The 26517-nt window shown below is 45.5% G+C and overlaps 1 protein-coding gene across 3 annotated transcripts in view; it reads left to right on the top strand.

Annotated features, from left to right (window-relative positions):
- Nucleotides 1-23675, top strand: part of REPS2 (RALBP1 associated Eps domain containing 2) — a 208009-nt gene extending 184334 nt beyond the window's left edge. For all 3 annotated transcript variants that reach the window (XM_089676566.1, XM_089676565.1, XM_089676564.1), the window contains 2 exons: nucleotides 17124-17229; nucleotides 22948-23675. In XM_089676566.1, coding sequence (XP_089532692.1) covers nucleotides 17124-17229; nucleotides 22948-23016 — 175 coding nt within the window. In that variant the 3' untranslated portion in view covers nucleotides 23017-23675. The remainder of the gene's footprint in view (nucleotides 1-17123; nucleotides 17230-22947) is intronic.
- The last annotated feature ends 2842 nt before the right edge of the window (nucleotides 23676-26517 follow it).

Here is a 26517-nt window from a genome sequence, read left to right as displayed (position 1 = left end):
CTGCCACTCACTGGATATTTTCTCTTTTTCGGACCATCCTCTAAACCCTAGAGATGGTTGTGCGTTAAATTCCCAATAGATTAGCAGTTTTTTAAATACTCAGACCAGCCTGTCTGGCACCAAGAACCATGCCAAGTTCAAAGTCACCTAAATCCCCTTTCTGCCCCATTCTGATGCTCAGTGTGAACTTCGGCAAGTCGTCTTCAGCCCGTCTAGATGCCTAAATGCATTGAGTTGCTGCCATGTGATTGGCTGATTAGTAATTTGTGTTACAAAGCAATTGAACTGGCGTACCTAATATTGCAGTGCCTTGAATGAACGAATCAATTAAGGACAGACAGATGATTGAAAGGTCTGCACCCTTCATTCATATATACCGGCTTCTTTGAATGGAGTAGCTGGGCAGAAAGGGAGGGCGTATATACGTGATTTTGCGTACCCGTGACGCCCTGTAGCAGTATTTCTGCTATAGGACAGATGGGAAGCTGTTAAAGTGACACTAAAGCTTTGTTTTTTTTTTTAAATAACACACGTCTATACTAACCTGCACTGTGCAGTGATTTTGCACCGATCAGCCCCGATCATCTTCTTTTCCAGTCATCGCCAGCGCTCCTGGCTACTCCCCCTCGAGCAGTGCCCCCCAGGGAAGGCTGCTTGCCCTGGGGGCACCACGGCGTGCTTGTCCCCAAGCTACTGCTCTATGGGTCCTTAAGACACATAGAGCCATGCCTCGGCCCTGCCTCCCGCTCTCTCCTCATTGGCTCACTGGCTGTGATTGACAGCAGTGGGTGCCAATGGGCTCCTGCTGCTGTCTCAGCCAATGTATAGGAAGAGTCCCCAGAAAGCAGAGGCTGCCGAGAATATCACTGGATCGGAGGGGGCTCAGGAAAGGATTGGGTAGGGCTGCTGCACAAAGAAGGTGTCTTACCTTCATGCATAGAATACATGAAGATAAAAAACCTTGAGCCTTTAGAACCACTTTGCCATCTGCATACTAATTCAACGTCAGGAGAAAAAGAATAATTGAATAAATAGCAATTGCATTTGTAGTAAAATTACTTTCTAAAATATTAGTTTGACTTTAATTTACATCAGTTGATAATTAACCACTTCAATACCGGGCACTTATACCCCCCTTCCTGCCCAGGCCAATTTTCAGCTTTCAGCGCTGTCGCAATTTGAATGACAATTGCGTGGTCATGCAACACTGTACCCATATGAAATTTTTTTCACACAAATAGAGCTTTCTTTTGGTGGTATTTAATCACCACTGAGTTTTTTATTTTTTGCCAAATAGAACAAAAAACACCTGAAACTTGTGAAAAAAACGCACTTTTCTTCGTTTCGGTTATAAAATTTTGCAAATAAATAACATTCCTTCATAAATTTAGGTCAAAATGTATTCTGCTACATATCTTTTGTGAAAATAATAATAATAATTGAATTTATATATTTTTTCAAATATTTCTATTATTTTTTTTATTACAATTTTCTTTTTTTTTACTATTTTATTTTTCAGCACACTGTGACCAAAGCAATACAATGTTACCTTAGTAACATTGAACTACTCTGGGCAAGTGATCAGGTTTTTTTCTTTTTTTAACACATTATGATTACTAATACCAATGTATTTCATTGATATTTGCAATCATTGTTACTGAATTAAACTGATTAATTCAGTCTTTTGTTGTGATTAGTTGTGATTAGCTGTGATTGGGCAAAGCTGATCACATGATACAGATGGGCTGTGAATGGCCCTGTCTGTATCATGTGACTGCCTTGACTAGTCACAGCTAACATAATTGTATAGAAGAGATGGCATGGCAGGAAGCGATCCATTGTATACAATTGACATGTGATCTACTGTGATTGGTCACAGTGTCCACATGACACTGGCAACGGGCCGGTGTAATGATATGTCGCGTGAGCGGCTAGTTTTGACAGGACGTCATATGACGCCCAATCACAAAGGCGAGTGTCCCGCCCGGCTGTCAATCTGCTATAGGTTGGGCAGGAAGGTGTTAATGTAGGGAGGGCAAGCAATTTGCCCAACCACCCAAAATCTTTTGATAATGCACTTGTGACATGGAGTGCCCAAAAACCTTTCATTTTTCATGTCAGGCAAAATGTGTTAATAACCTCTAAGGCTTTTTTCACATGTGTGTACTACAGAGTATACCCGTGTGAGGGCCATGTTTGCCTGCGTGGGGATTAGGGGACAGTGGCTGCATGGATGCTTCTCCCAATTTGACAGCCATGTGGGTACAGCACCAATTGCAAACAATGTGCAGACCATGTGGTCCAATAGCCAAAACCTTATTGAGTGGCGCTCAGTTAGAGGAGCCTCCATGTAGCCTTACAAATATCTTTTGTATTCTGGCCTTTTGAATTCTGGAATTCAGTGCCCTTACACTCTGCACAGTGACACTGCATCTTCCTGCCACCCTGCATTCCTACTACTGCACCCCCTGCAGTCCTGACTATTAACCTCTCTACCTTAACCCCAATACCCTAGACACTGCACCTTTCTACTCTCTAGCAACTCTGCCACTACATACTACACCACTGCTCTCCCTTGTCACCTTTACAGCGAGCTTAGATATCTGTCCACTTCCTCCTCCCTGTGGTGATGGTAACTCCTCCCCAATGCAGCCTTTACAGGCCTTTTTATTACCTGTATTTTTGTAATTAATGTGTGTGTAGACATCAAGGCATTCATGTGTATTGTTAGGTGAAAGAAGTGCACATCTAGTTTATTATGATAAAGGCTGATTTGGGGCACTGTCTTCAACCAAAACAGTTAGTGATATATATATATATATATATATATATATATATATATATATATATATATATATATATATATAGATATATAACTTTAATCACCCTCACAACAAGCACACCCAAAATGATTTGCATATAAAATTAATGTAAACAGTGAGTAAGCCATCCACTGCACACCTACAGTTTCACAGGTACACAGATCAGAACTTAAAATGCACAAATATGTACACAAAGAATTATATATACTGTATACACCAAAGAACAAAACAAATATTACATTCAGGGTGTTGATGGGTTAACTGTGGAAATAGTCTTTTTTTTTTATATTTTATTTTCAATACTACAAAACAAAAATGTACAAAACCCTATACTCTATACAAATGAAGCTGATAAATCTTCAGGAAGTAACGGGTTTTTTTTATTAAAACTGGAGAGTGCAAAATCTCTGCTTAGAAACCAATCAGTTTACAGTCTTTTTTTTTTTTGTCAAAGATTAATTGAACAAGCTGAAGTTAGAAGCTGATTGGCTACCATGTACAGCTGCACCAGATTTCGCACTCTCCAGCTTTAGTAAATCAACCCCATAGTGTACGATATTGAATAACATTCTATAGCTGGATCTCAAGTGGCATATATCATGAACGGAGAATATAGCTCAGATTATACATTCAATAAACATAAACTTGTGCTAAAAAGTAAAACACACAGAGTAACATGTTCAAAAATTGGCAACCTGGATACTTGGCATGGGAGTAATAGTTTACAAATAGAATCCCAATAGAGTCCAAACATGAAGACCATCAAGATTCATGAGATAGGAAATCTACCTGAAGCACATTCTGTTACAAACGGTTTGGTATTCACTTCTCCATGGTAATGGACATTGTTGACACCCACCCTGACCAGATGTCATCAAATGTCTTCAGACAACCTCTGCATAAATGTCAATTTATATACAGTAAAGGAAAGGCCTTATTCAGCAAAACAGAGCGGCCACCAGCACACATGATACTCTTCATTTTAGGGCAAGTACTGTCTCTAGTGCTGTTTTTGTTTTTTTTCCATTTTCACTAAACCTCAACTTTAGAAGACTACAAAATTTAAAATTCCTTTCTGGTACTAGCCTGCTGCTTTCAGACATGTGCTAGACAAATCTGAAAACTTCAATAAATATTGATATCTATGTAGGCTATTAGATTGTGCTGCCAGAAGGAACTCCGTCTGTCACTGGCACTGCAAAGAAAGACTGTTGTATATTATTAATCCTCTTGTTTACACACTTTAAGCAATGAAGCACATTGACATTTCTGTGAATATAATAACACTTGGATGACTATATGTGATATTTGTTCTTTAATGTGGGCTTTATAGCCCATAATAACTAAGTAGGCTTCACTCAACAGAACTTCTAATCTGTTTGCCTGAATGTCGTCCAGCACATACTGTTCTTTGAAGTCTTGGTTCTTAATTGTGCTAGCATCAAATACATTTAGGTTTTCTTTAAGTGTATATCTTCATGCAGCCCAGAACACGTGGGTGGGCTTCACCACAGATTAATTAGAGAGTGTTCTAGAACAAACTTTATCTAACTACCAGCAGTAATATTTTACTCAAAATTTTACATTTTTACCAGTTTTATTTATTTTCCGTTAAAAAAACATGAGGGTACGGTTATGCAAAACTGATGTTTCAGTTACAGGTGGATATAGTTGGTGGAAAGACCTCTTGTCTTAGGCGTTCATGTTTCAAGGAGTGCCCTTTTTATATTAACATTATTTATTTGTTTATAAGGGTGCAAGTCTAAAAACAAAATATACACTTCTAAGGCTCCTATCACATCAAATCCGATTTTGAAATTGTGCGACTTACAGTGAAGTCGCACGCCTTCAAAATCGGGTGAGATGCCGATTTCATTGCGATTTGCAAGACATCTGACACAGATGTCTATGCAAATTGCAACAAAAGTAGTACATTTACTACTTTTGAAATCGGTGCGGCTCCAACCAAGTCGGAACCACTCCGATATGACTGCTCTGATAGGGAACAATAGGGTGCGACTTGGCATGTTATTTGCAAGTCGCAGGGCATGCAAATCGCATTACAAGTCACATCCAGTGTAAACCAGCCCTAAATAACATAATCTTTCACAAGATTCCAAGAGATTAAAATACCCATTTGATTACTCCGTTCCTAACCCCAACCCACTGACTAAGCCATTACATTCCCTTGCATTCAATATAATGTGAAATATACAACCATATTGTAATGAAACCACAGATTAACTGAGCTGGAAATTAAAGCAGACAAATATCACCACTAAAATCTGGCTATACACCAGTAGATTTTCGAATGAACATTCGTACAAAAATGATTAGTGCATGAATTACCTCAAAATATCATTTGCTTTTAACATTGGATATTGTGGGTGGACTTTCTTGTATGAAAATCACATACAAATTTGTTTATTCGAGAAAAAAATGATATCCTGCTCCTTCGGTTTTCTTGTCATTGTGGTGAAAATGAAGATCGATTAGACCTCAACAATTAGAAAATCAAATGAAGGTTCTTAAGACGAAAAATTTCACACAAAATTCTAGTAGTGCATAGCCAGATAATTACAATCCTCCCAGAAATTACATGTCACTTTTGGGCAGATTTTATGTTCTTTACACTTTTGTGTTTCCAGGCAAAGCACATTGTAATATTGTTGCCAGCTTATTTTTATTAGATGGGAAGCTGTGAGATTTTGGACATACCCACACAATGGGCTCCATTCTCAAAGGGGTATCCTACCACATCCAAGTATGTGGTAAGATACCGCAAAGCGTTTTTCAAACAAATTTTTGACATTCACTAAAAAAACGCTACTAAAATACCGCATTAGTTATTTTATGAAGTTGTGTGGTATTTTAGTAGTGAAAACGTGGTAAATTAACACCGGCATATTTATTTACAATAGTAAATACCACGTTGTTAAGGAACAGGAGGCTTCCAGCGTCTTAAACAACCAGTAACTGTCACGGTTGTTAAGGATTGGGTGGCTGCCGTGCCCTTAACAACTGATGAGTCATCAGCTGTCAGCAGGATTCCAGACTGGAAGGTCAGGAAAGGAGGAGTGATAAGCGAGCGCCCCCCCCCGAACTATACCAGGCCACATGCCCTCAACATGGGGGGGTGCTTTGGGACAGGGGGGCTCCCTCCCAAAGCACCTTGTCCCCATGTTGATGAGGACAATGGCCTCTTCCCCACAACCCTGGCGAGTGGTTGTGGGGTCTGCAGGCGGGGGGCTTATTGGAATCTGTAAGCTCCCTTTAACAAGGGGGCCATCAGTCATCGCCCCCCTTGAATGAGTATAGTGGTGTGTGGTTCCCCTTAAAATCCATACCAAGGGTTTTAATTGCCAGCAATTGTTTTGCTTACATTCAGCTATCAGCAGGGAACCCTGTTGATAGCTAATGACTCATTGGTTTTTAAGGATGCTGCAGCTGTCTACACCACTACTTATTTACCACTTATTTATTTCCTTTTGTGAATTGACTTTAACTCCTGTTTTATGCGGTATTTACTGTTTTGCTTTATGCAATAAATACCACATAAAACAATAGTAAACTGACATTTTCAGGATCACTTGCAGAATTTGGGAACACACCTAAATACTGCATACAGTCTGCTTTTGTGAATGGAGCCCAGTATTCTTTAATCAATGCGAACAACAAATAAAATAAATTGTGATCACTTGAGGGTGATAATTTGAATATACGTTAGTTAAAGCAAAGATGAGTAGCTAACTACATACTCAATAGTGCTACAGGCTATGAAGAACCTCTTTCTTCTGTAATGTTTTAGAATTGTCCCTTTTTTATTTTTACGGGGGGTTGGAGTTGTTTAACAACTCACAACCTCAAAAATTAGGCAGCCTCTTTTTTGTCTTGGTCATTACTAGAGACCTTCCCAGTAGCAGGCTTACTAAAACCTTTACTACTGACATAGCCCTCTGGGGGTCAGACCATGCAAATCCCAAGTACAGTATGTGACTTTCTTACCTTCTAAAAGATCTCTACTCCTGTTCCATTTGTCTTGTGATCCAGACAACCCTACTAGACATTATGCCAAGATTGGTAAGCTCACACTGCAGCCACCCCTCCATCTTCCCAAGTCCAAATCTCCATGCGACTTCAGAAGCTACGGACAGTCAGAAGCTTACACAAGCTTTATTTAAGAAATGCTTTTTTTGCAAGTAATGTGGGGGTATGAGGGGGTTAACTTTCTTTGTCACGACCACAAATGCAGATCGGGGAAGAGGGTTAACTCTTATTGACACTGACCACCAGTGTTGAATTGACAACCAATGCAGGGGGCATAGGGGTGGGGGGGTGCTTATTGACACTGAGCACCAATGGTGGGAGGGGTTACATTTCACATCCATGACCACAAATGCAGCAGGAGATGGAGGATTAACTTTTACTACCACTAGTGCAGAGGGGTGGGTGGTGGGTGGACAGGTTTCACTGTTTACGACCACCAATGCAGGGGGGACGTCAGGGGTTAACTTTCACTGCTACTGACCACCTAGGCTGGGCTGGATGGCAGTTATTGCTCACTGCCAATGACCACCAATGCAGGGGGGTTTAAATTTTACTGCCAATGACCACCACTGTGGTTAATGGTGCTGGGGGCTGTTATGGCATCCACTGACATTGTTGGGGGCTATTTGTCAGGGCTCCCAGGTGTGACCAGAGGTGTGTGACTGACGCAGGGAAACGCAGACTTCAGATATGTGATAAACAATATAATTTATTAACACTAACAATACAAACATAAACGCAGTGCAATACTAAACATAATACAGTGCAACCAAACCAACCACCCACAGATAACAGTACATTATTATTATTATTATTATTACTACGAGTTTATATAGCGCCAAAGGGTTTGCTCAGCGCTGTACAATAGGGGGGACAATACATGGCACAGTACAACAACAACAAACAACGTACGAGGGGTAAGAGGGCCCTACTCTTACGAGCTTACAATCTAGGAGGGAGGGGGTAAAGGTACAGTAGGAAGTGGCTGAGGGGGATGAAGTGGTGGGAGGAATGAGGGAGGATGGCCGTTAGGTGAGGGTGGGGTAGGCTTCCCTGAAGAGATGGGTTTTGAGGGAGCGCCTGAATGTGAATAGGGAAGGCGACAGTCTGATGGATTGGGGCAGTGAGTTCCAGAGGATGGGGGAGGACCTGCAGAAGTCCTGCAGTCGTGCATGGGAGGAGGAGACCAGGGAGCAGGATAGAAGGAGGTCCTTTGAGGAGCGAAGGGTACGGGTAGGGTGGTACTTGGTGATCAGGTTGGTGAGGTAGTCAGGGGCAGTGTTGTGAACGGCTTTGTAGGTCAGGGTTAGGAGTTTAAATTTGATGCGTTGGGCAATCGGGAGCCAGTGGAGGGAGAGGGCGAGGGGGGTGGCAGAGGTGGAGCGGGTGGTGAGGTGGATGAGTCTGGCAGCTGAGTTCAGGATGGTCTGGAGCGGGGAGAGCCTGCACTTGGGTAGGCCAGTGAGGAGGGAGTTGCAGTAGTCAAGGCGTGAGATGATGAGGGAGTGTACTAGAAGTTTGGTGGTGTCTGGGGTGAGGAAGGAGCGTATCTTGGCAATGTTGCGAAGATGGAGCCTGTATGTGTTTGTGAGTGATTTGACATGCGGTTGGAAGGAGAGGTTCGCGTCAAGAATGACGCCAAGGACTATGGCTTGCGGGGCGGGAGTGATAGTGGAGTTGTTGGTGATGATGGATAGGATGGGGGGGGGGGGTGTTGGCAGGGGGAAAGATGAGGAGCTCGGTTTTGGAGAGGTTGAGCTTGAGGAAATGTAGCGACATCCAGTCTGAGATGTCATTTAGGAGGTGAGTGATGCGGGCGGAGATAGTGGGGGTGAGGTGATGGGTGGAGAGGTAGATTTGGGTGTCGTCAGCATAGAGGTGATAGTTGAAGCCGTGAGATTGTATGAGTTTGCCCAGGGAGGAGGTGTAGATGGAGAAGAGAAGGGGTCCAAAGACAGAGCCTTGGGGGACCCCAACAGAGAGGGGGAGGGAGGGGGAGGTGGCACCATTGTAGGTGACACTGAAGGAGCGTCGGGATAGGTAGGATGAGAACCAAGAGAGAGCAGTATCTCCGATGCCAAGGGAGAGTAGTTTATTAAGGAGGAGGGGGTGGTCAACTGTGTCGAAGGCCGCAGAGAGGTCCAGGAGAAGGAGGACAGAGTAGTCGCCCTTGGCTTTGGCGTTGAGTAGGTCGTTAGTGATTTTGAGGAGGGCAGTTTCAGTGGAGTGTAGGGGACGGAAGCCGGACTGTAGAGGGTCAAGGAGGTTATTGTCTGTAAGGTGGGCGCTTAGGCGATCGTAGACTATGCGTTCAAGGAGCTTGGAGGTGAGTGGCAGCAGAGAGATGGGTCTGAGGTTGTTGGGGTCCGCGGGATCCAGGGAGGGCTTTTTGAGGATGGGGGTGATATGCGCGTGCTTTAGGGGGGAGGGGAATACGCCAGTAGAGAGGGAGAGATTGAAGATGTGGGTGAGGGAGCGGATGAGGTAAGAGGGGGGTGACCGGAGGAGTTGAGAGGGGATAGGGTCCAGGGGGCAGGTAGTGAGGCGGGCTTTTGAGAGGACTTTGGCGACTTCCTCAGTAGTGACAGGGCTGAGGGAGTGCAGTGCGGGGGGGGTTATGGTAGGCGGGGCATTGGGAGAGGAGGGGGGCAGTGCGGTTGTGAGGGCAGAGGAGGGGGGAGATGAAGGCGTGACGGGGGCGAGGAGGCTAGGTGGGGAGGTAGATTGCAAGTTGACGATGTCCTTACGGATAGCGTCAATCTTGTTGTGGAAATGGGTGGCAATCTCGTGGGCGGTGAGAGAGGTACTGAGTGGAGGAGGGGGGGGGGAGAGCAGGGAGTTGAAGGTGGAGAAGAGTCGGCGGGGGCAGGAGGAGAGGGTGTTTATTAGGTTAACAAAGTAGGCCTGCTTGGCGGCGTGGAGGGAGGAGGTGTAGATAAGAAATGCAGATTTGTAGAGGGAGAAAGTATGAGGGGACCTGGTTTTGCGCCACAGTCTCTCCAGTGCGCGACTGCGACGTTTGAGGCGTTTAGTGCTGTCGGTCTGCCAGGGTTGAAGCGGTCTGGGTTTGATGATGCGTGTGGTTAGGGGTGCCAGAGAGTCTAGGGCAGCTGACAGTGAGTCATTGTACAAGGTGGTGGCTATGTCAGGACATGACAGTGGGATAATGCTGTCGTGTAGGCAGTCGGCGGCAGAGTGGAGGGGGGCCGGGTTCAGGTTGCGGAGGTTGCGGCTGGTGATGGTTTGGCGTTTTTGAGGGGTGGAGTTGGGGGAAGGGGAGATGGAGAAGGTGAGGAGGTGGTGGTCGGAGAGAGGGAAGGGGGTGTTCGAGAACTGGTTGAGGGTACAGAGGTGGGAGAAGACAAGGTCCAGGGTGTTCCCTCCGAAGTGGGTGGAGGATTGAGTGTGCTGTGTGAGCGCGAAGGAGGAGGTTACGTGGAGGAATTGGGAAGTAGCCGGGGTGTTGTCGTTGATGGGGATGTTGAAGTCCCCGAGGATGATGGTCGGTAGCTCAGAGGAGAGGAAGAAGGGGAGCCAGGCGGCGAAGTCATCCAGGAAGCGGGCTATGGATCCGGGAGGCCTGTAGATTACTGCGATCCTTAGGGGGGTGGGTGAGAAGAGTCGGATGCAGTGCGCCTCAAAGGAGGGGAAGGAAAGAGAGGGTGGGTTAGGGAGGACCTGGAAGGTGCTAAGCGGTGATAGGAGCAAGCTGACACCACCACCTCTGCGATCGCTCAGTCTTGGTGAATGGGTCCAGATGAGACCTCCATGGGTGAGTGCCGCAGGGAAAGTGGAGTCAGTGGCCTGTACCCAGGTTTCGGTGACTGCTAGGAGGTTGAGGGAGCGGGAGATGAAGAGGTCATGGATGGCGGTAAGCTTATTGCAAACCGAACGGGCATTCAGGAGTGCAACCGAGAGAGGGGGGATAGATATGGGGAGGAGGGGTACATGTATGAGGTTGAGGGGGTCGCGTCGGCTGGCGTGAGCAGGGGGGGCTCTAGGGGGGGTGTGAGGTGGTGAGGGGCCAGGGTTTGGGGAGATGTCCCCAGCTGATATGAGAAGGAGGAGGGTGAGGAAGGTGGCGTGGGAACGGGAGGTGTAGGAGCGCTTGGGTCTGAAAGTGGTGGCAAGTGGGTCAGCGGGGAAGTGGAGTAGCAGGAGGAGGTGGTGGGTGCCATAGTGGGGAGAGGGGAGAAGTGAGGGGGCGATATAGAGCTGCTTAGCGGGGGTGGGTGGGTAGAGGAAGGCGGTTTTAGGGATGGAGGAGAGGAGGACAAGGAGGAGGAGCGCGGGCGGCATGTTGGGGTGCAGGAAGGGTCGGGGTGGGTGGGGGGGTGCTGGTCAGGGATGGCGAAGCAGTGTCCGAAACGCAGTGGGAGGTGGCTGGTAGTCCCAGGTGGGGTGGAGGGCAGGGGATCCCTGGTGGGATGGTGGCCGTGCTATCCCTGGTGGGTTAGTAGCGATCCCTGGAGGGATAGTGGTTAAGGTTCCCTGGTGGTTAGGGTTTCCGGTGGGTGGTGGGATCCCTGGTGGCTGGCGGTGGGATGGTGGTTGGGCTCCCTGATGGGTAGTGGGTGCCCCTGGTGGAGTACCTGATGTCCTGGAGCGTCGGAGTGGAGGTGGATCCCTCCTATGTTAGGAGGACCGTTGGTGGTGGTGGTAGCTTCCCCGGAGGAGCGGAGGCGTCCCGCTGCAATTCCAGCCACGGCCGGCAGGAAACACCGCGGCTTCGGGTGCCGTGGTAGGCCTCAAGCCGCTTCGGACCGCCGGAGCTCCGCTGGAGGGACGGAGTGTCTGTGTCCCCTTCAGGGTGTTGGTGGGGACATCGGCAGCAGGCTCAGGGGCCCGGATGGCAGCGGATCGGGCGCGGGGGCGCCGGAGCTGACGAGCACGTGGCTGCTCCGGGCGAGCTGGTACCCGGTGGTCGGGAGGGATGGGCCCAGGGCCAGTGAGGGGGGCCCTGGGGAGGCTGGCTGATCGGCGGGGACCGGGGAACAGAGCAGCGGCGGCCTGGGCTGATGCCCGGCGATCCGGGTCGGCCGCGCCAGAAATCGAGGCCGCGGCTTCGGGTGCCGGGTAGGCCGCAAGTCCCGGAGGTCCGGGAAAAAGGTCCAGTGGCCTTACCTGGCTGATGAGCAGGGACCGAAGGATCGTGGGGCCCCCGTTAGGGTCCGCTGCTGCCCAGATGGCAGCGGATTGGGGCCAGGGGAGCAGGAGCTCGCCGACGCACGTCCTTCTTGCCGGACGTCCGGATGACAATAGATCAGTACATACAAGCAAGCGTCGTCAGGCTGGCCGGGTCAATATCAATTGGGCAGGTAGGTACAGGGGGAGCAAGCGGAGATTGGTCGGGGTCACAGGCCAGGTTCAGCAGGTAGCAAGCAGCGTAGTACAGAGGGTCAGGCAGAGGGATGGTCAGGGTCACAAGCCAGGGATCAGAACAGGTAGCAAGCAGCGTAGTACAGAGGGTCAGGCAGAGGGATGGTCAGGGTCACAAGCCAGGGATCAGAACAGGTAGCAAGCAGCGTAGTACAGAGGGTCAGGCAGAGAATCAGACAGGAACAGAGAGCAGGAACAGGATACAGGGCCCAAGAGAAACACAACACCAAGGCAGAGTCTGCAAGTCTGGCCATCCCTTAAATACCCCAGCATAATCAGTTCCAGGTGTTAGCTGGCTGCAAAGTTGAGTCTCTGATTGCTGGGAGCACCCGCTGGCCAGCCCTGGTACTGCAGATCAAAAGGCAGGTGAGTCCCACCATTGCTGGCTAGTCCATTCCTGACACTATTATTGCACTGACTGTACTGACAGCAGTACTTGTAGCAATTGTACGTACAGATATGGACGCGGACATCCATTTTGCTAAAGATCCACCATCTTGTGCCATTCTCACTCCGAATCAGTCCCCCTCCCTTTCTGTTGAATGGCATGTGGTCTGTGTGTGTGCTGAGTTCAGGAGTGCACAGGGCACAGCTGGATACACTTCATGGTTGTAAACCCAATTAGCTGGTTCCAGGGTGTCTGGGTGTCTCTTGCTCTGGCCGGATCGTAAAGCTATAAACCCGTCAGTCACTGGACTTGAAAAGCATTCCGAAATAGCAGTAAAACATACATCCCACTTGGAACCACTTTTTTATACAATTTCATAACTCCCGGCAGGAAACAGGTACAATAAAACAAAGGATATATTCAGATAGGTCAGTTTAATGCGAGTCACCTGATACCTTACATCCCTAGATAACGTCTACTCGAGAGCAGAAAGTGATATCTCTTTAACCGTCACAGGCAGATATGTGCTATCTGGTGTCTGGACGTTCAGCAGATGATTCTGCATATTATTCTACCAGTGGATAGGATGCTTCATGTACCTATGGAAGGTTATTGACCGTGGTATAAACCGAGAGGGATTTGGGTCACAGCCAGGGTCTCCACCTAAACCCCCTCCCCAAATAAGGCAATTTGCCCTTGGCTTCAGTAGACACCCCCTGCGGGGGACTATAAAATAGGCTGTCAGGCCTGGAGAAGTAAGAAAAGATTATCCCATTTTAACATCAGGAAGCAACTTTGGGAGAACAGGTAACCTTTTGTTCAGGACACTTGAATCTGCTTAAACCAAGGACTTCGGCAAATATTCTACCTCCCTAAACTTCTTTCTGTTATCTCTCTGTTGTGTTATTGCTCTCTGTGTGTGTATATATATATATATATATATATGTGTTACATCTTTTTCTGTAAATATTTTTATTGCACCATTTTGACCTTTTTAGTAATAAATCCTATTTTCTGAAAAGCGTTGAACTGTTTCTAAAGCTCTTTAATGCAAACTAAGAATCCCTGTCTCTGAAGAGAGCTACTGTCTGTTTTAAACTTCTGTATACATCTGCCTGCAGTGACAGTGTATATACAGACGCTTATTCAAACATCATAGTGTTACTGCTAAGATTTGTGAGTTTCCTCCTTCTCTGTAAAAAAGGTGGTGGTGGCAGTGTGAAGGGTTAATTGCATAATTAACCTGACCCAGTAACAATTGCTCTCAGGCTGCGGGCACATAGATTGTGGTCCAGTGAGCTGGAAAATCTTTGTGCAGAGTGCAGCTGAGCGTGGCATTGTTACGCAAGTGGCAGCACGGTTTTAGATTGGCTAGTCCTTCAGTCACAAGTTGGTGAGAAGGACTGGGTCTGACGCCGCGCCCGCCACAGTACTGGGTGTTAATATTGTGTCCACTGACACCATTGTTGGGGGTTATTATTGCATCCACTGATGCCAATGTTGATCATTATAACTGAATCCACTAGCACGAATGCTGGAGGTTATTATTGCATCCACTGACACCATTGTTGGGGATTATTATTGCATCCACTCATACCAATGGTAAGGATTAATTCTGAGTCCCCTGACACCAATGCTGGTGGTTATTATTGCATCTGCTGGGGGTTATTGTACTCCAGCTTCTTCAGTGTGCATCATTATGTGCTGCTAAAAATGCAGCCAAGGTCAAAATGTCTGGGCATTGGGGTGCGAAAATGCATTGCTATTGTGCGCCCTTCTGGAGGTGCCGGGGGCTGCACTTTAGGCCCTCTATAATGTTCATGTTGACCACACCACTACTTTTAAGTGAACAATAATTCAGCTGATGTGTCCTTTAGTTATAAATAGAAAAATCTAGATAACCTACTGTACATATCTTACTGCTTCCAATATAGATAGGTTATTTTGTTCTTTATTGTTTTGATTTGATCTAATCATATTATTTTCTCTATTGTTTTGATCTAATCATAATATTTTAGTGTATTGTATGGTGTGAGAAATGGTACATTTTGGTAATGTGCACTATCTGTGTATTCAGGTTCATTTTTGTAGCTTTACTTTTTACCCTCTCCATGGAATTAAATAAGCTTCCTGGGCCACATTAGCTAAGCAGAGAGACCTTTTTCAGATTTTTTTTTTTTACATAAAATAATAAACATGTTATACTTACCTGCTCCATCCCTTATTTCTTCTTCTGGGGTTCCCCGCAGGCAATCTCTGCTACTCTGTGTCGCTATAGCAAGTTGTATACTGTGGGGTCAACTCTCTCCTGAGCCCAGCTGTGTGCATCCATACAGACACACAGGCTTGGCCCCCCTTCCCACTCTCTGCTCACAGGATTTGACAGTCAGCAGCAGGAGCCAATGGCTCCTTTCCTTTCTGCAAGCTGCCTTTTCCTTACAAGTTAGTGTCCTGGTTTGGAGAGATCACATGATGCTATTATTTAGATACATGTAGATAAATATGCTAGCTGTTATTAAAAATAATAATAATAATAATAATAATTTTAATACATTTTTTTTTTAAATCTGCCTGGAGTTCAGCTTTCACCATGCATGTGCACAAGGGCAGATCCAGGTGCTGAAGTTATATGAACAGTCAAATCACTCACTACAGTGCCTTGAAAAAGTATTCATACCCCTTGAAATTTTTCACTAGATTTTAGTTAGGGGTATCAGAGTAAAGGGGGCTGAATACAAAGGCATGCCACACTTTTCTGATATTTATTTGTAAGAAATTTTGAAAACCATTTATAATTTTTCTTCCACTTCATAATTATGTGCCACTTTGTGTTGGCCTGTTTTATAAAATGCAAGAGTACAATCCAAACGCACCCGTTCCTGCGATAAAATGGCTGTGTGTATAAGTGGGTGCTGCAGCGACCGTTAGTTGGAACCGAACAGAATCAGCAAAGGAGAATGTCACCAGCACATCGAGGATCACCAATATGGGTCCAAACGTTTTAATGAACGATCACATAATTACAGCAAGGCAACGTTTCGGACTCTCACAGGACCCCTTCATCACGGCTAACGAAGGGGTCCTGTGAGACTCCAAAGCGTTGCCTTGCTGTAATTATGTGACCATTCATTAAAACCTTTGGACCCATATTGGTGATCCTCGATGTGCTGGTGACATTCTCCCTTCCTTTCCTTGTCTATCGTAGAATATCCCGATAAAATAAATTTTGTTTTTTGGTTGTAAAATGACAAAATGTGGAAAATTTCAAGGGGTATGAATACTTTTTCAAGGCACTGTACCTATTAGCCTCCCCTGAGAAAAGACCTGTAGTAAATGAACTAACCATAATCTTTAGATATATACATGGCAAAGACAGAGACACCCAGAAATACACTAGGATTTTAACAGGAGTGCATTCATCTGTTCACATTATTTAATGTTCTTATATAGTGCTTGTGCTGTATATGAAATATGTGATTTTTTTTTTTCATTAAAAAAAAAAAAATCTTGGCCTGCCTTCCCTCTCCATTTAGCAGCCAATAATTTTATTAAAGTGTAAAGCCTACAAAGATTTTCACATCTCCCTAACACTTCGAAGCTGAACCTCTTAATGCATCTCTTTTAAGCCATCCACATCTGCAGATAGAACAGTCACTCAGCTCTGTGCAGGTTGTGGTAGATGTGCTGACCAGCACTTTCAGTTAGACTGAACTGCAAGAGAACATTATCTTCATCTGAGGGCAACCTAGTTTAATCCAACGAACAAAAAGCCTGATTACTGCTGATTATCCCTATTCTAGCAAACGGACATAGTTTATATCCCTTAGGCTATTGCAGCCATTAGCTATAGTGAGAGATGGTTTGCTGAATGTGGGCAAAGCGTATCTGCAATGAATAGATGTTGCATCATAGGCAGGCTATGTTAACCAGCATGCTGACTGGGACATAGCCCAGTGATTAAAACCATTAAAAAGAACTGCAAATAAATCCCACAGACTCAGCAAAGTCATGAAGTAGATCTTCAATTAAATTAAACAAGGAGACACATGGCGCTTCTCGGGATTATAAACCGTAACCAAGCCCTGACCAAAGGTGAGGATAATGACCGATGTTAGAACTGTAGAAAGGCGTTACTGTCAGAGAAAAAAGATGTATTACTGTGGCTTAGACTTTATAGGAAATGATTTCATTTTGACTGTATGCCACTAAGTATAATGCACTGTGTTTGCAATGTAATAAAGTCATGATCTAACCTAAAAGAGAACAGCATTTGCTATCCTGATAAGATCTAATACAAGCACATGGCAGAGGTGGGGGCACTGCTTTTATTCACTGAATTCATGGGCATAGTGTTTGACATCCCAGTATGTGTTGAGGCCCCCACAATGTCAGATAATTATTAACATATGTTTTGGTGGGTGTGTGGTCCTTTGGCACCAGTAAATCTGTCTTTCGATACGTCTTGATGCACTTATCCGCTTTTTCAGGCAGCCTTCCAAACAGAAGAAAGCCATCCAGACAGCCATCCGTAAAAACAAGGAAGCCAATGCGGTGCTGGCAAGGCTGAACAGTGAACTTCAGCAACAATTGAAGGTGAGAAATGCTTTTTCAGATCTCATTTACACTGTGGGAATATGGCAGGATTCCTTTAGATACACAGTTCAATTGATAAAATTTAGAGGATTCTCACTTTCACCTAGAAACTGGAACACCAATACATACACACCTATATGAGCAGTGGGTTATGCACTGTTTATATTTCCGCTAATCAGTTTTTTTAAATGCGCTTCTGTGCAGCTAAAATAATATTCGACAACTGCAATGCCTTGCTTCTGGCATGGTGCAGTGAAGGGTCAGAAGCCCAATTACTTTTAGGCCTCGTTCACACCATAAGTGCAAAAAAACTGATGGAAAAATGTACAGCTTTCACTTGCAGAGAAATGAGTTTACAACAGTTTTCATGCTCGTTTCAATGAGTTTTTTACATGTAGCAGATTCCTGCACAGAAAAAATCCACACATAATACTTGTGTTGTGGCGTGGACAGGGCACATGGAGAATAATTATTTTCTTTGAGCCCTTGCAGAACGCATGCAGAGCAAAGGTACTCATTCTAACAGTTGGACCCCAGCATTATTTGAAGCCTATGGCCTTCTTTCTTTTGGATAATATTTGGAACCACATCTTTCATGGGTCCTTAGCCTAAAGGCCGAGTCAGGTTTGGTTGTGCACCCCTGAAAGACTATTGCTTGAATACACTGCCATGACCTCTGTATATCCATAACTTCACAAAATGCTTACTTATACAGGGATTAATTAAAGGTCCTAAATATTTTCCTTCATTAACTTTCATCAGCTGTAAAATTAGATCAATGAAACTTTGATTTTTTGAATAAGTAATTAAAGTATCTACTGACATTTCAGCATTTCATTGTGTACCTGTCAGTCATTTTAAACTTAAAAATAAAAGTTCTGCCTAAGGGCAGACACCACTTGCTGTCAGCTGTTATCTTTATTCAGTGGAAAAGCCTCTTCTGTATATCCCTCTGATTAATCCTGGTGTCACTTTTTTATGAAGGGTCTGACTTTCCCTACCTACCCATCTGCTGTCCAGCATAGGATACTCTGTCCTTATTTTCCACTAAAGCGTTTCCAGTAAACGGGGTGGCTTAGGTTTGGGGCACAACATAACCCTTTGAATGCAGGGCCCATAATAAGTAATACCAGCATCAGAGAGAACGAAATAGGCTTTTCCAGCTAATAAAGGTAGTAGCTGGCAACTTGTGCTAGTTCTTAGATAAGACTTTCACTTTAGGCTTTACTGGAAAGAAAATAATTGCTTTTTGTACAGTTAGACGCAGATTAGCCTGCCTTTCCTTTAGCAAAGTCAATGCAACCCTTTTTTGGTGTATCTGCACCCCCTGCTCCTGGAATCCTGGGCAGCCAACTGCTCCAGATTTGTATACACAGAGTGAATGCTCTGGGTGTAGGAAGCATGGGGCACTGAGCTGCTAAGAGAATGACATGAACAACGTCAGTGCTTCTGCTGTGAAATTTGAGGATGAATGGCTACATAGTGCCTGCAGATACAAAGGTTGGTTAGGCCTAGTTTTAAATCTCCTTTACTTTTGTTAAGAATATATAAACACTTAAGTGTTAATAGGCCACAGGTTCACCTTAAAGCACGAGTTACCTGCTCATTTTGGCCGGGGGAGTTGTATACTCACTGTGACGGGAGTCACTTTGGGTGGGGGGCCCATGGAACACAGCTCACTTTGAAGAGGTGGGGAGACCCCTGTCTCAGCTCCCCATATCCCTACTATATGTAAGTCACCCTGTGCCTGTTAGGGGTACAGGGTGATCTGTCCTAATATTGGGGTGGGGGGTTGTTGATTGTTTGATGCCTTGTGGTTGCATCCCATTGTTCTATTGTGTGTCTTGCTTGGGAGCAAACTATTATGGGATGTATGTGTTTGTGTATTGGCTTGGTGGGGGGGGGGGTGTTTCCAGCAGCCCTCCCTCCTGATGGGACTGTCTGTTGGTGTGTCTCTTGTTACTAAAGGTAGATTGCCCTGCCCTGTGTTATTATGCAGGGAGGGGGGATTGTTCCCTTGAATGTATATATCTTGTATCTGTGTTAAAATAGTCTATTTCCTGGTTTACTTCAAGACTGGTGTCGTCTAGTCTTGTATGGTCTGCTGTGGTGTCTGTGGTCGGTGTTTGGACAGGGAAGCGGTATCCTAACGGAAGTACCCAAGTGCAGTCTGGGGTCGGTTCCGTTAGATTGGTGGCAAGCGGTGGGATTGTGCTTCCTGGCTGTGAACACGCCCAAACCACCACCGGGATTCAAGATCAGGAAAGTAGACGTCGGTCACCCCAGTGGAGATATGGACCTAGCATCAGAGTTCCCGGGGCTGCTGAGAATCGTTCTTGCAACATACCCCAGGACTGTGTCTGCAGATGAGTACCTGGAGCTCAGGCAGTGGATTCGGGTGGTGCTTTGGAGTGGAACCCTCCAGGTTGCTGGTATATACAAGGGCAAGTGCCATCCAACCCCAGGGGAACGGGCCAGGGACCATCGGAAGTTACAGGTGCCGTTCCTGGGAGAGCGACCCCAGGAGCAATGGGTGACTGAGTTGGACAGGCTGGTCCAGCAGGAGATAGAGCTGGACAACCGATATCGAGCTCTACAATGGTACGCAGAGCAGAAATATTTAGGGGTGTCAACACAATGCTCTCCGGAGGGATATGACTTTGGTGGCCCTGGATTGCTATGGGAGAGCCTTACAGATCATTTTGTGTTTGGCATGAAGGAAAACCTACCCTTGAGGACCTGCGAGAAGACAGAGAGGCTATGTTCGGTCTCATAGGGGTCTCTGAGCTTGAACCAGATCTGGAATACCTGCTGATGAAAGAACAGGATCTGGAAAGGGCATACAGGCAACTGCTAAAACATGTTCAACAGCATGTCCAAGAATCGGCAGTGGAAATTACAGAGACTGGGGATTTGATAGACTTCTCTGCTGAGGAAAAACAACCTGGTGAGCCTCCAGAATATGAGCTGGCAACAGGGCCAAACATTGCTGAACTCTGCCCAGCACTGGTAACATCTTCTGGGTTTCACGGACAGGAGATGGTGAATCCCTATCCATATACACCAGTTCCAGAGACTAGGGATTTGATTGACTTTTCTGCTGAGGAGGAACCAGCTGGTGCACCTCCAGCAGAAGAGCTGGCATCAGGGCATGGCGTTGTTGACCTCTGCCCCACACCTGCAGTAGTTTCAGAGGCCCAGGGGGAGAAGGGAGAGAAGGTTGTTGTCCTCCCTCCCCCACAGTCAGCCAGAGTGGAGGAAACTTTCTCTCCCCTTCCAAGCCAGGATCTGTGCACCAGGGGGACAGTGACAGAGGAATGTCATCCCAACAGCAGATCCACAGTCTGGGAGTGGAGGAAGCCGGCCTCCCTCCCCCACGGTTAGCCGGAGCAGATATGGGGTCCCCAGCAGAAGTGCTGGCAACAGGACAGAGTACCGCTGGCCTCTGCCGAGCAACTACAGTCACCACCTGGATACCCCAGGGATGCTGGGCAGTCGGCCCAGATCCCCAACAGCATGATGAAGTCGGCCCAGCCACCCTGTCTTCTCTCCAGCGGCTGAGAGGACTTCAGGGAGAAGGACCAGCCCATACTTCTCCCCAGCAGCGGGTATGTTCTACAAGAGAGGCAGAGGTTGGCTGGGTGAGTAATGCTTCGTGTGGGACAATTTTTTGGGGTACTGTGTGGGTGCTGGCATTGGGGGACTGAAAGTACAGACTAACTTCGGAGTCCACCCATCTGGGGTTTACTCCTGCGTTAGTCTCCTACCGAAAGGGGAGATATGTGACGGGAGTCACTTTGGGTGGTGGGCCCATGGAACACAGCTCACTTTGGAGAGGTGGGGAGACCCCTGTCTCAGCTCCCCATATCCCTATTATGAGTAAGTCACCCTGTGCCTGTTAGGGGTACAGGGTGATCTGTCCTAATATTGGGGTTGTTGATTGTTTAACCACCTGCCAACCGCAGATAGCCGAATGACGGCTACACTGCGGCCGGCCAGTTCTGGGAGGGTGTCATATGACGTCCTCCCAGAACCCGTTCTCCTGCGCACCCCGGTGATCTCCATGATCGCTGTGTCCTAAGGACACAGCTGATCACGCGATGTGGTAAAAGGCCAATCACAGCGGCCTTTTACCACGTGATCAGCCTTATCCAATGACACGCTGATCACCGGGAAATGCAATTGCCGGTTCTCGACTGCACTTTCCCCACGCTGTCAGAGCGTGAGGAAAGTACTGCCGAGAACCGGCAGTTGTCAGAGCAGGGATCGGCACCAATCATCAGGGCACTGATTATCAGTGCCCTGATGATCGGTGCCCAGCAGTGCCACCCACCAGTTCCGCCCACCTGTGCCTAGCAGTGCGCCCACCTGTGCCTAGCAGTGCAGCCATCTGTGCCTAGCAGTGCACCCTCCTGTACCACCCAGCAGTGCCACACACCTGTGCTCAGAAGTGCCACCTACCTGTGCCCAGAAGTGCCACCCACCTGTGTCCACCAGTGCCCATCAGTGCAGCCCAGCAGTGCTGCCAGTCAGTTGTGCCAGTCAATGCCAGCAGTGCCGCCGGTCAGTGCCAGCAGTGATGCCAGTCAGTGCCACCTATCAGTGCCGCCTATCTGTGCCACCTCATTAGTGCTGCCTATCAGTGCTGCCTCATCAACGCACATCAGTGAAGGAGAAAAATTACCTGTTTGAAAAATTTTATAATAGAAACAAAGAAACTTTTTTTTTTTCAAATTATATGCAATTTTTTTGTTTATAGCGCAAAGAGTAAAGTGCCCAGTGGCGATTAAATACCACCAAAAGAAAGCTCTATTTGTGAGAAAAAAATGATAAAAATTTCATATGGGTACAATCTTGCATGACCGCGCAATTGTCATTCAAAGTGCGACAGCACTGAAAGCTGAAAATTGGCCTGGCAAAGAAGGGGGTATAAGTGCCCGGTAGGCAAGTGGTTAATGTCATGTGGTTGCATCCCATTGTTCTATTGTGTGTCTTGCTTGGGAGCAAACTATTATGGGATGTATGTGTTTGTGTATTGGCTTGGTGGGGGTGTTTCCAGCAGCCCTCACACCTGATTGGGCTGTCTGTGTCTTTTGTTACTAAAGGTAGATTGCCCCGCCCTGCGTCATTATGCAGGGAGGGGAGATTGTTCCCTTGAATGTATATATCTTGTATCTGTGTTAAAATAAAGTAGTCTGTTTCCTGGTTTACTTCAAGACTGGTGTCGTCTAGTCTTGTATGGTCTGCTGTGGTGTCTGTGGTGGGTGTTCGGACAGGGAAGCGGTATCCTAACGGAAGTTCCCAAGTGCAGTCTGGAGTCGGTTCCATTACACTCACCCGATCCTCTGCTCCCCTTGCAAATGGCCCTTCCCCTACGCTCCAGTGGTAGACTGTTCCTGCCATCCTCACATCCAGAGCATGTCTGTGAGCTTGATGGCAACAGGAACAGTCCACAGCTCAAGTAGTAAACCTGTGCAGTGCGGCCCCACTGCATGGGAAAACTCTTTTCTTTTTTTTTTGCCCGGAGTTGGGCTTTAAAAATGCTCTTATGTGTGAAGATATCTTGAAAAAAACATCCCTGTGTTCTATTATCAGTCTCTATGTCAATTATGCATGTCTAATGTTGACTTTGGTATATCATATTCGTCTATACACTGTAACATTCATTTAGCAGTAGATCCATCTGCAGCTGTTTATTTATTTTTTTTTCTTTTTCAGGAAGTCCATCAGGAAAGAATTGCCTTGGAAACCCAATTGGAACAGCTACGTCCTCTTACAGTGTTATGACCAAGAAGAAGTGACAGCAATACCAGTGATGAACTGCACGTATGAACTGCACATATCCAGTGACCTAAAGATCATTATTGTTGTAACAAACATGGTGCTGATGCTGGTCAACTTTGGAATGAGATAGGTTCACATTGTTGCTTGTTTTATTAAAGAAGCAAAAAATATGATTTTAAATCAATCTGGTTTAGTATTATCACTCCACATTCTGTGTGGAATATGTAATGGATCATTGCTCAAGTCAGCACCACTTCCCCACTAACAAGGGCTACAGCTGAGACTTCTGCTGCACGCACTTATTTTTCTTTTACATGCATTCAGGGACCATTATAGACATTGAAACTCTTGAACATTCATATGATCCTTTTTCATTTTAAATTTTCAGCATATGTTATCTGATGACTTTCATCTATGATTTCATATAATATATTTTGTTACTGGCACTAATTTTAATTGAGCAATTTTTACATTATGTGTGTTTTAGGTTTTAAGGGGTGTTTCAATATTAGAATTAAGTCATTGATGTACATTTTAAGATGTGCTTTCTTTCTAGCAAGCTTGAAAAATATCACCATGTACAGATCATTTCTGATGTAAATGGAATCAAATGTCTGAAGAAAATTGTTTCCCATTGCCAAAATAAATATGTAAAACACTAATTTTCTGGGTGTCGCGTCCGGCTGTATTGTTTTTTTTTTTAAAAACAGCCACTTCTTCTGGCAGACACCTTTACTGCACAAAAACTTTTCTATCTAACCTGTATTAAGCTTGCTTACTTTGCCTAGATTGGCAGCATTTCACTTTAACAGTGTATAAAAGGAGAAAACAGCTAAAATATACCTGTATTATTAAAGCATCATCCAATCTAAGACCCTTGCTTAGGTGACACTTTGTACATTGGACTTGAACAGCACTGCCAGAACGTCCTTGAGGTTCCTATGCAAATACTGATGGTTTAGGAATGACTTCGGCCTTCCAAGTGTCAGTGCTTGGACCTGGTATCAAGATCCACAGCAACTGATCACTACCTTGTGGGATGAGAAAGGGGTTGCGCTTACACTTCCTTTACAATTGGAGTTGGAAAATTTCTGAAGCTTTCATTGTCACTTTGAGTGTGCTTACAGTGATGAGAAAAGTAGCCTGGCATCTAAGGGAACCTCAACACCAATCGAGATCCTAACTTGGCAAGTTTTTTAACGCCGAAGGTTCGCTTTAACAGCTCATTGCGTTGTGTTTTAAATTTTACCTGTTATGATTTACTATATTGAAGCTGGTTTACAAAATATGGAACAAAAATTGGAACTTGTACCCAGTAAGGTTTCATCCTCATATCACCCTAATCTAATTTTTTGATCTGCTTGGTATTATTTACTCCAGGTTTGGTAAACAAATTTCACTGAAGTTATTGGTGTTTTGTCTTTCATACGGGGTGGACTCATGCTGCGATCTGCTTGCTCAGTAGGGGATCTGTCCGCTGATCCCCTCTGAGCAGGTGGATAACAGGTCCACTCCATTTATGCAGAGCAGACACAGACACAGCCTGCTCTCTCCTCCTCCTTACACCCGACTGCCATCTGATCTGCTGGATGGAAGGGGAACGGATCCCCGTTTATCTGTTTTTGGTGGAACGGATTGGATGTAGGCAGATGTAAACAGACACCTGTTCATTTACACTGGCCATTTCATAGAGGAGAATGAAGGTTCCAATCAAGTCTAAAACATCCGTGTGAAGGGGCCCTACATTATTCAGGGAATATGACAATTAAAATACTCGTTTAGAGGGGTGAGGACCCGTTTTGGGATGAATCAATGAAGAATTTTAGGGTGACAACAATTCACATGATAAAAAAGGTAAGAATTGCTTCAAGTTTTTGCTCTGCTTATTGATCCAATTTCTTGCACCTGCCATCACTAGAAAAGCAGTAGACTGACTCTGGATCTGTCACCACACTTTTTCTTCATCGTCTGTAGTAAATTGTGAGTGGATGGAGTTTACTGATCGTCTAATGTGACACAGAAGCAGAACTCACTACATTTATCTAAGGCTGGATTTACTGTTAGACACATTAGCAGCATTTCCCTGTAGGCAGGGGAGGTCAGTAGAAGACTATACTTTGTACAACTGGTTGCACATCCTATTCAGTCAGAAAAATTACAGTCATAACAGTTAGACACGTATAAACTTATTTACACTTTCTCATAAAATTCTAAGCCAAATCAGAATTCATAAAACAGGAAATTGTTCTCTGTAAAAGAGGTATCCCCCTACAAGACTACAGTGATGATAATCTTACCTTAGATTTTTTTTTTTTTAGAAATACCATTGAGTAGATTTTAAACAAATATTTTTGTAAATTCTTCTATTTTCAACATTGAAACTTTCAACTCTGGGGCTAGCACTCCTTGAACAAAACTTTCTGGTTATGGATAATAAGCCCTTTTTTAGAATTAACTGTCTCTGTTATCCATAGAATTATAAGTGCTTAAGCAATTCCAGTTTACATCTCACCCCTTGGAAAATCGTACAAATACCTGTTGATCTTGCCGATGAAGTCTGCCTGTGGGGTGGCAACATGCTGCACTGCTGCTGAGTTCAGAGCAGAGTTGCCACTCTGTGCCTGGCTTCAATAGAGTGAGATAAAAATCTGTGGCAAGAAATGTGGCTATCAGCATTGTCAGCTGTTTTACAAGCCTGTAGCTTGTCAATGAGCATCTGGTCACACCTAGTTCTGCCACTACTCTTTGAATTGACAGCACTGCTTCTGTTCCTGAAGCCCTTACACTGTGAGCTGCATTGTCTGGGAGGTAGAATGTGCGAGACACAAATTATTATTATTATTATACAGGATTTATATAGCGCCAACAGTTTGCTCAGCGCTTTACAATATAACGGGAGACAATACAGCAACAATACAGTTCAATACAAGAGGGAAAGGAGGGCCCTGCTTCTTGGAGCTTACAATCTAGGAGGGAGGGGCTAGTGGTACAAAAGGTAGTAGCTGTGGGGGATGGACTGATTGGAAGAGTAGAAGATTCCATTATTAGCTGAGGGCAGGATAGGCTTCCCTGAAGAGATAGGTTTTCAGAGATTGCCTAAAAGTGAGCAGAGTAGGCGATAGTCTGATAAATTGGGGTAGAGAGTTCCAAAGGATGGGGGAAGCTCTGGAAAAGTCCTGGAGATGAGCATGGGAGGAGGAGACAAGGGAGCTAGAGAGCAGGAGGTCTTGCGAGCCGCAGAGAGTATGGTTTGGGTGATATTTGGAGACAAGATTGGTGATGTAATTTGGGGCAGAGTTATAAATGGCTTTATACGTTATTGTTAATGCTTTGAATTTTAGCCGTTGGGCAATGGGAAGGCAGTGGAAGGATTGGCAGATAGGGGTGGCTGATACAGAACGGTTAGTAAGGTGGATGAGTCTGGCAGCAGCATTCAAGATAGACTGAAGAGGGGATAGCCTGCAATTAGGAAGGCCAATGAGGAGGGAGTTACAATAGTCAAGG

The sequence above is a fragment of the Staurois parvus genome, unplaced genomic scaffold (assembly GCF_062004578.1).
Source record: "Staurois parvus isolate SC_StPar_1 unplaced genomic scaffold, SC_StPar_1.0 ptg000172l, whole genome shotgun sequence".
Lineage (NCBI taxonomy): Eukaryota > Metazoa > Chordata > Amphibia > Anura > Ranidae > Staurois > Staurois parvus.
This window is presented reverse-complemented; position numbering and strand designations above follow the sequence as displayed.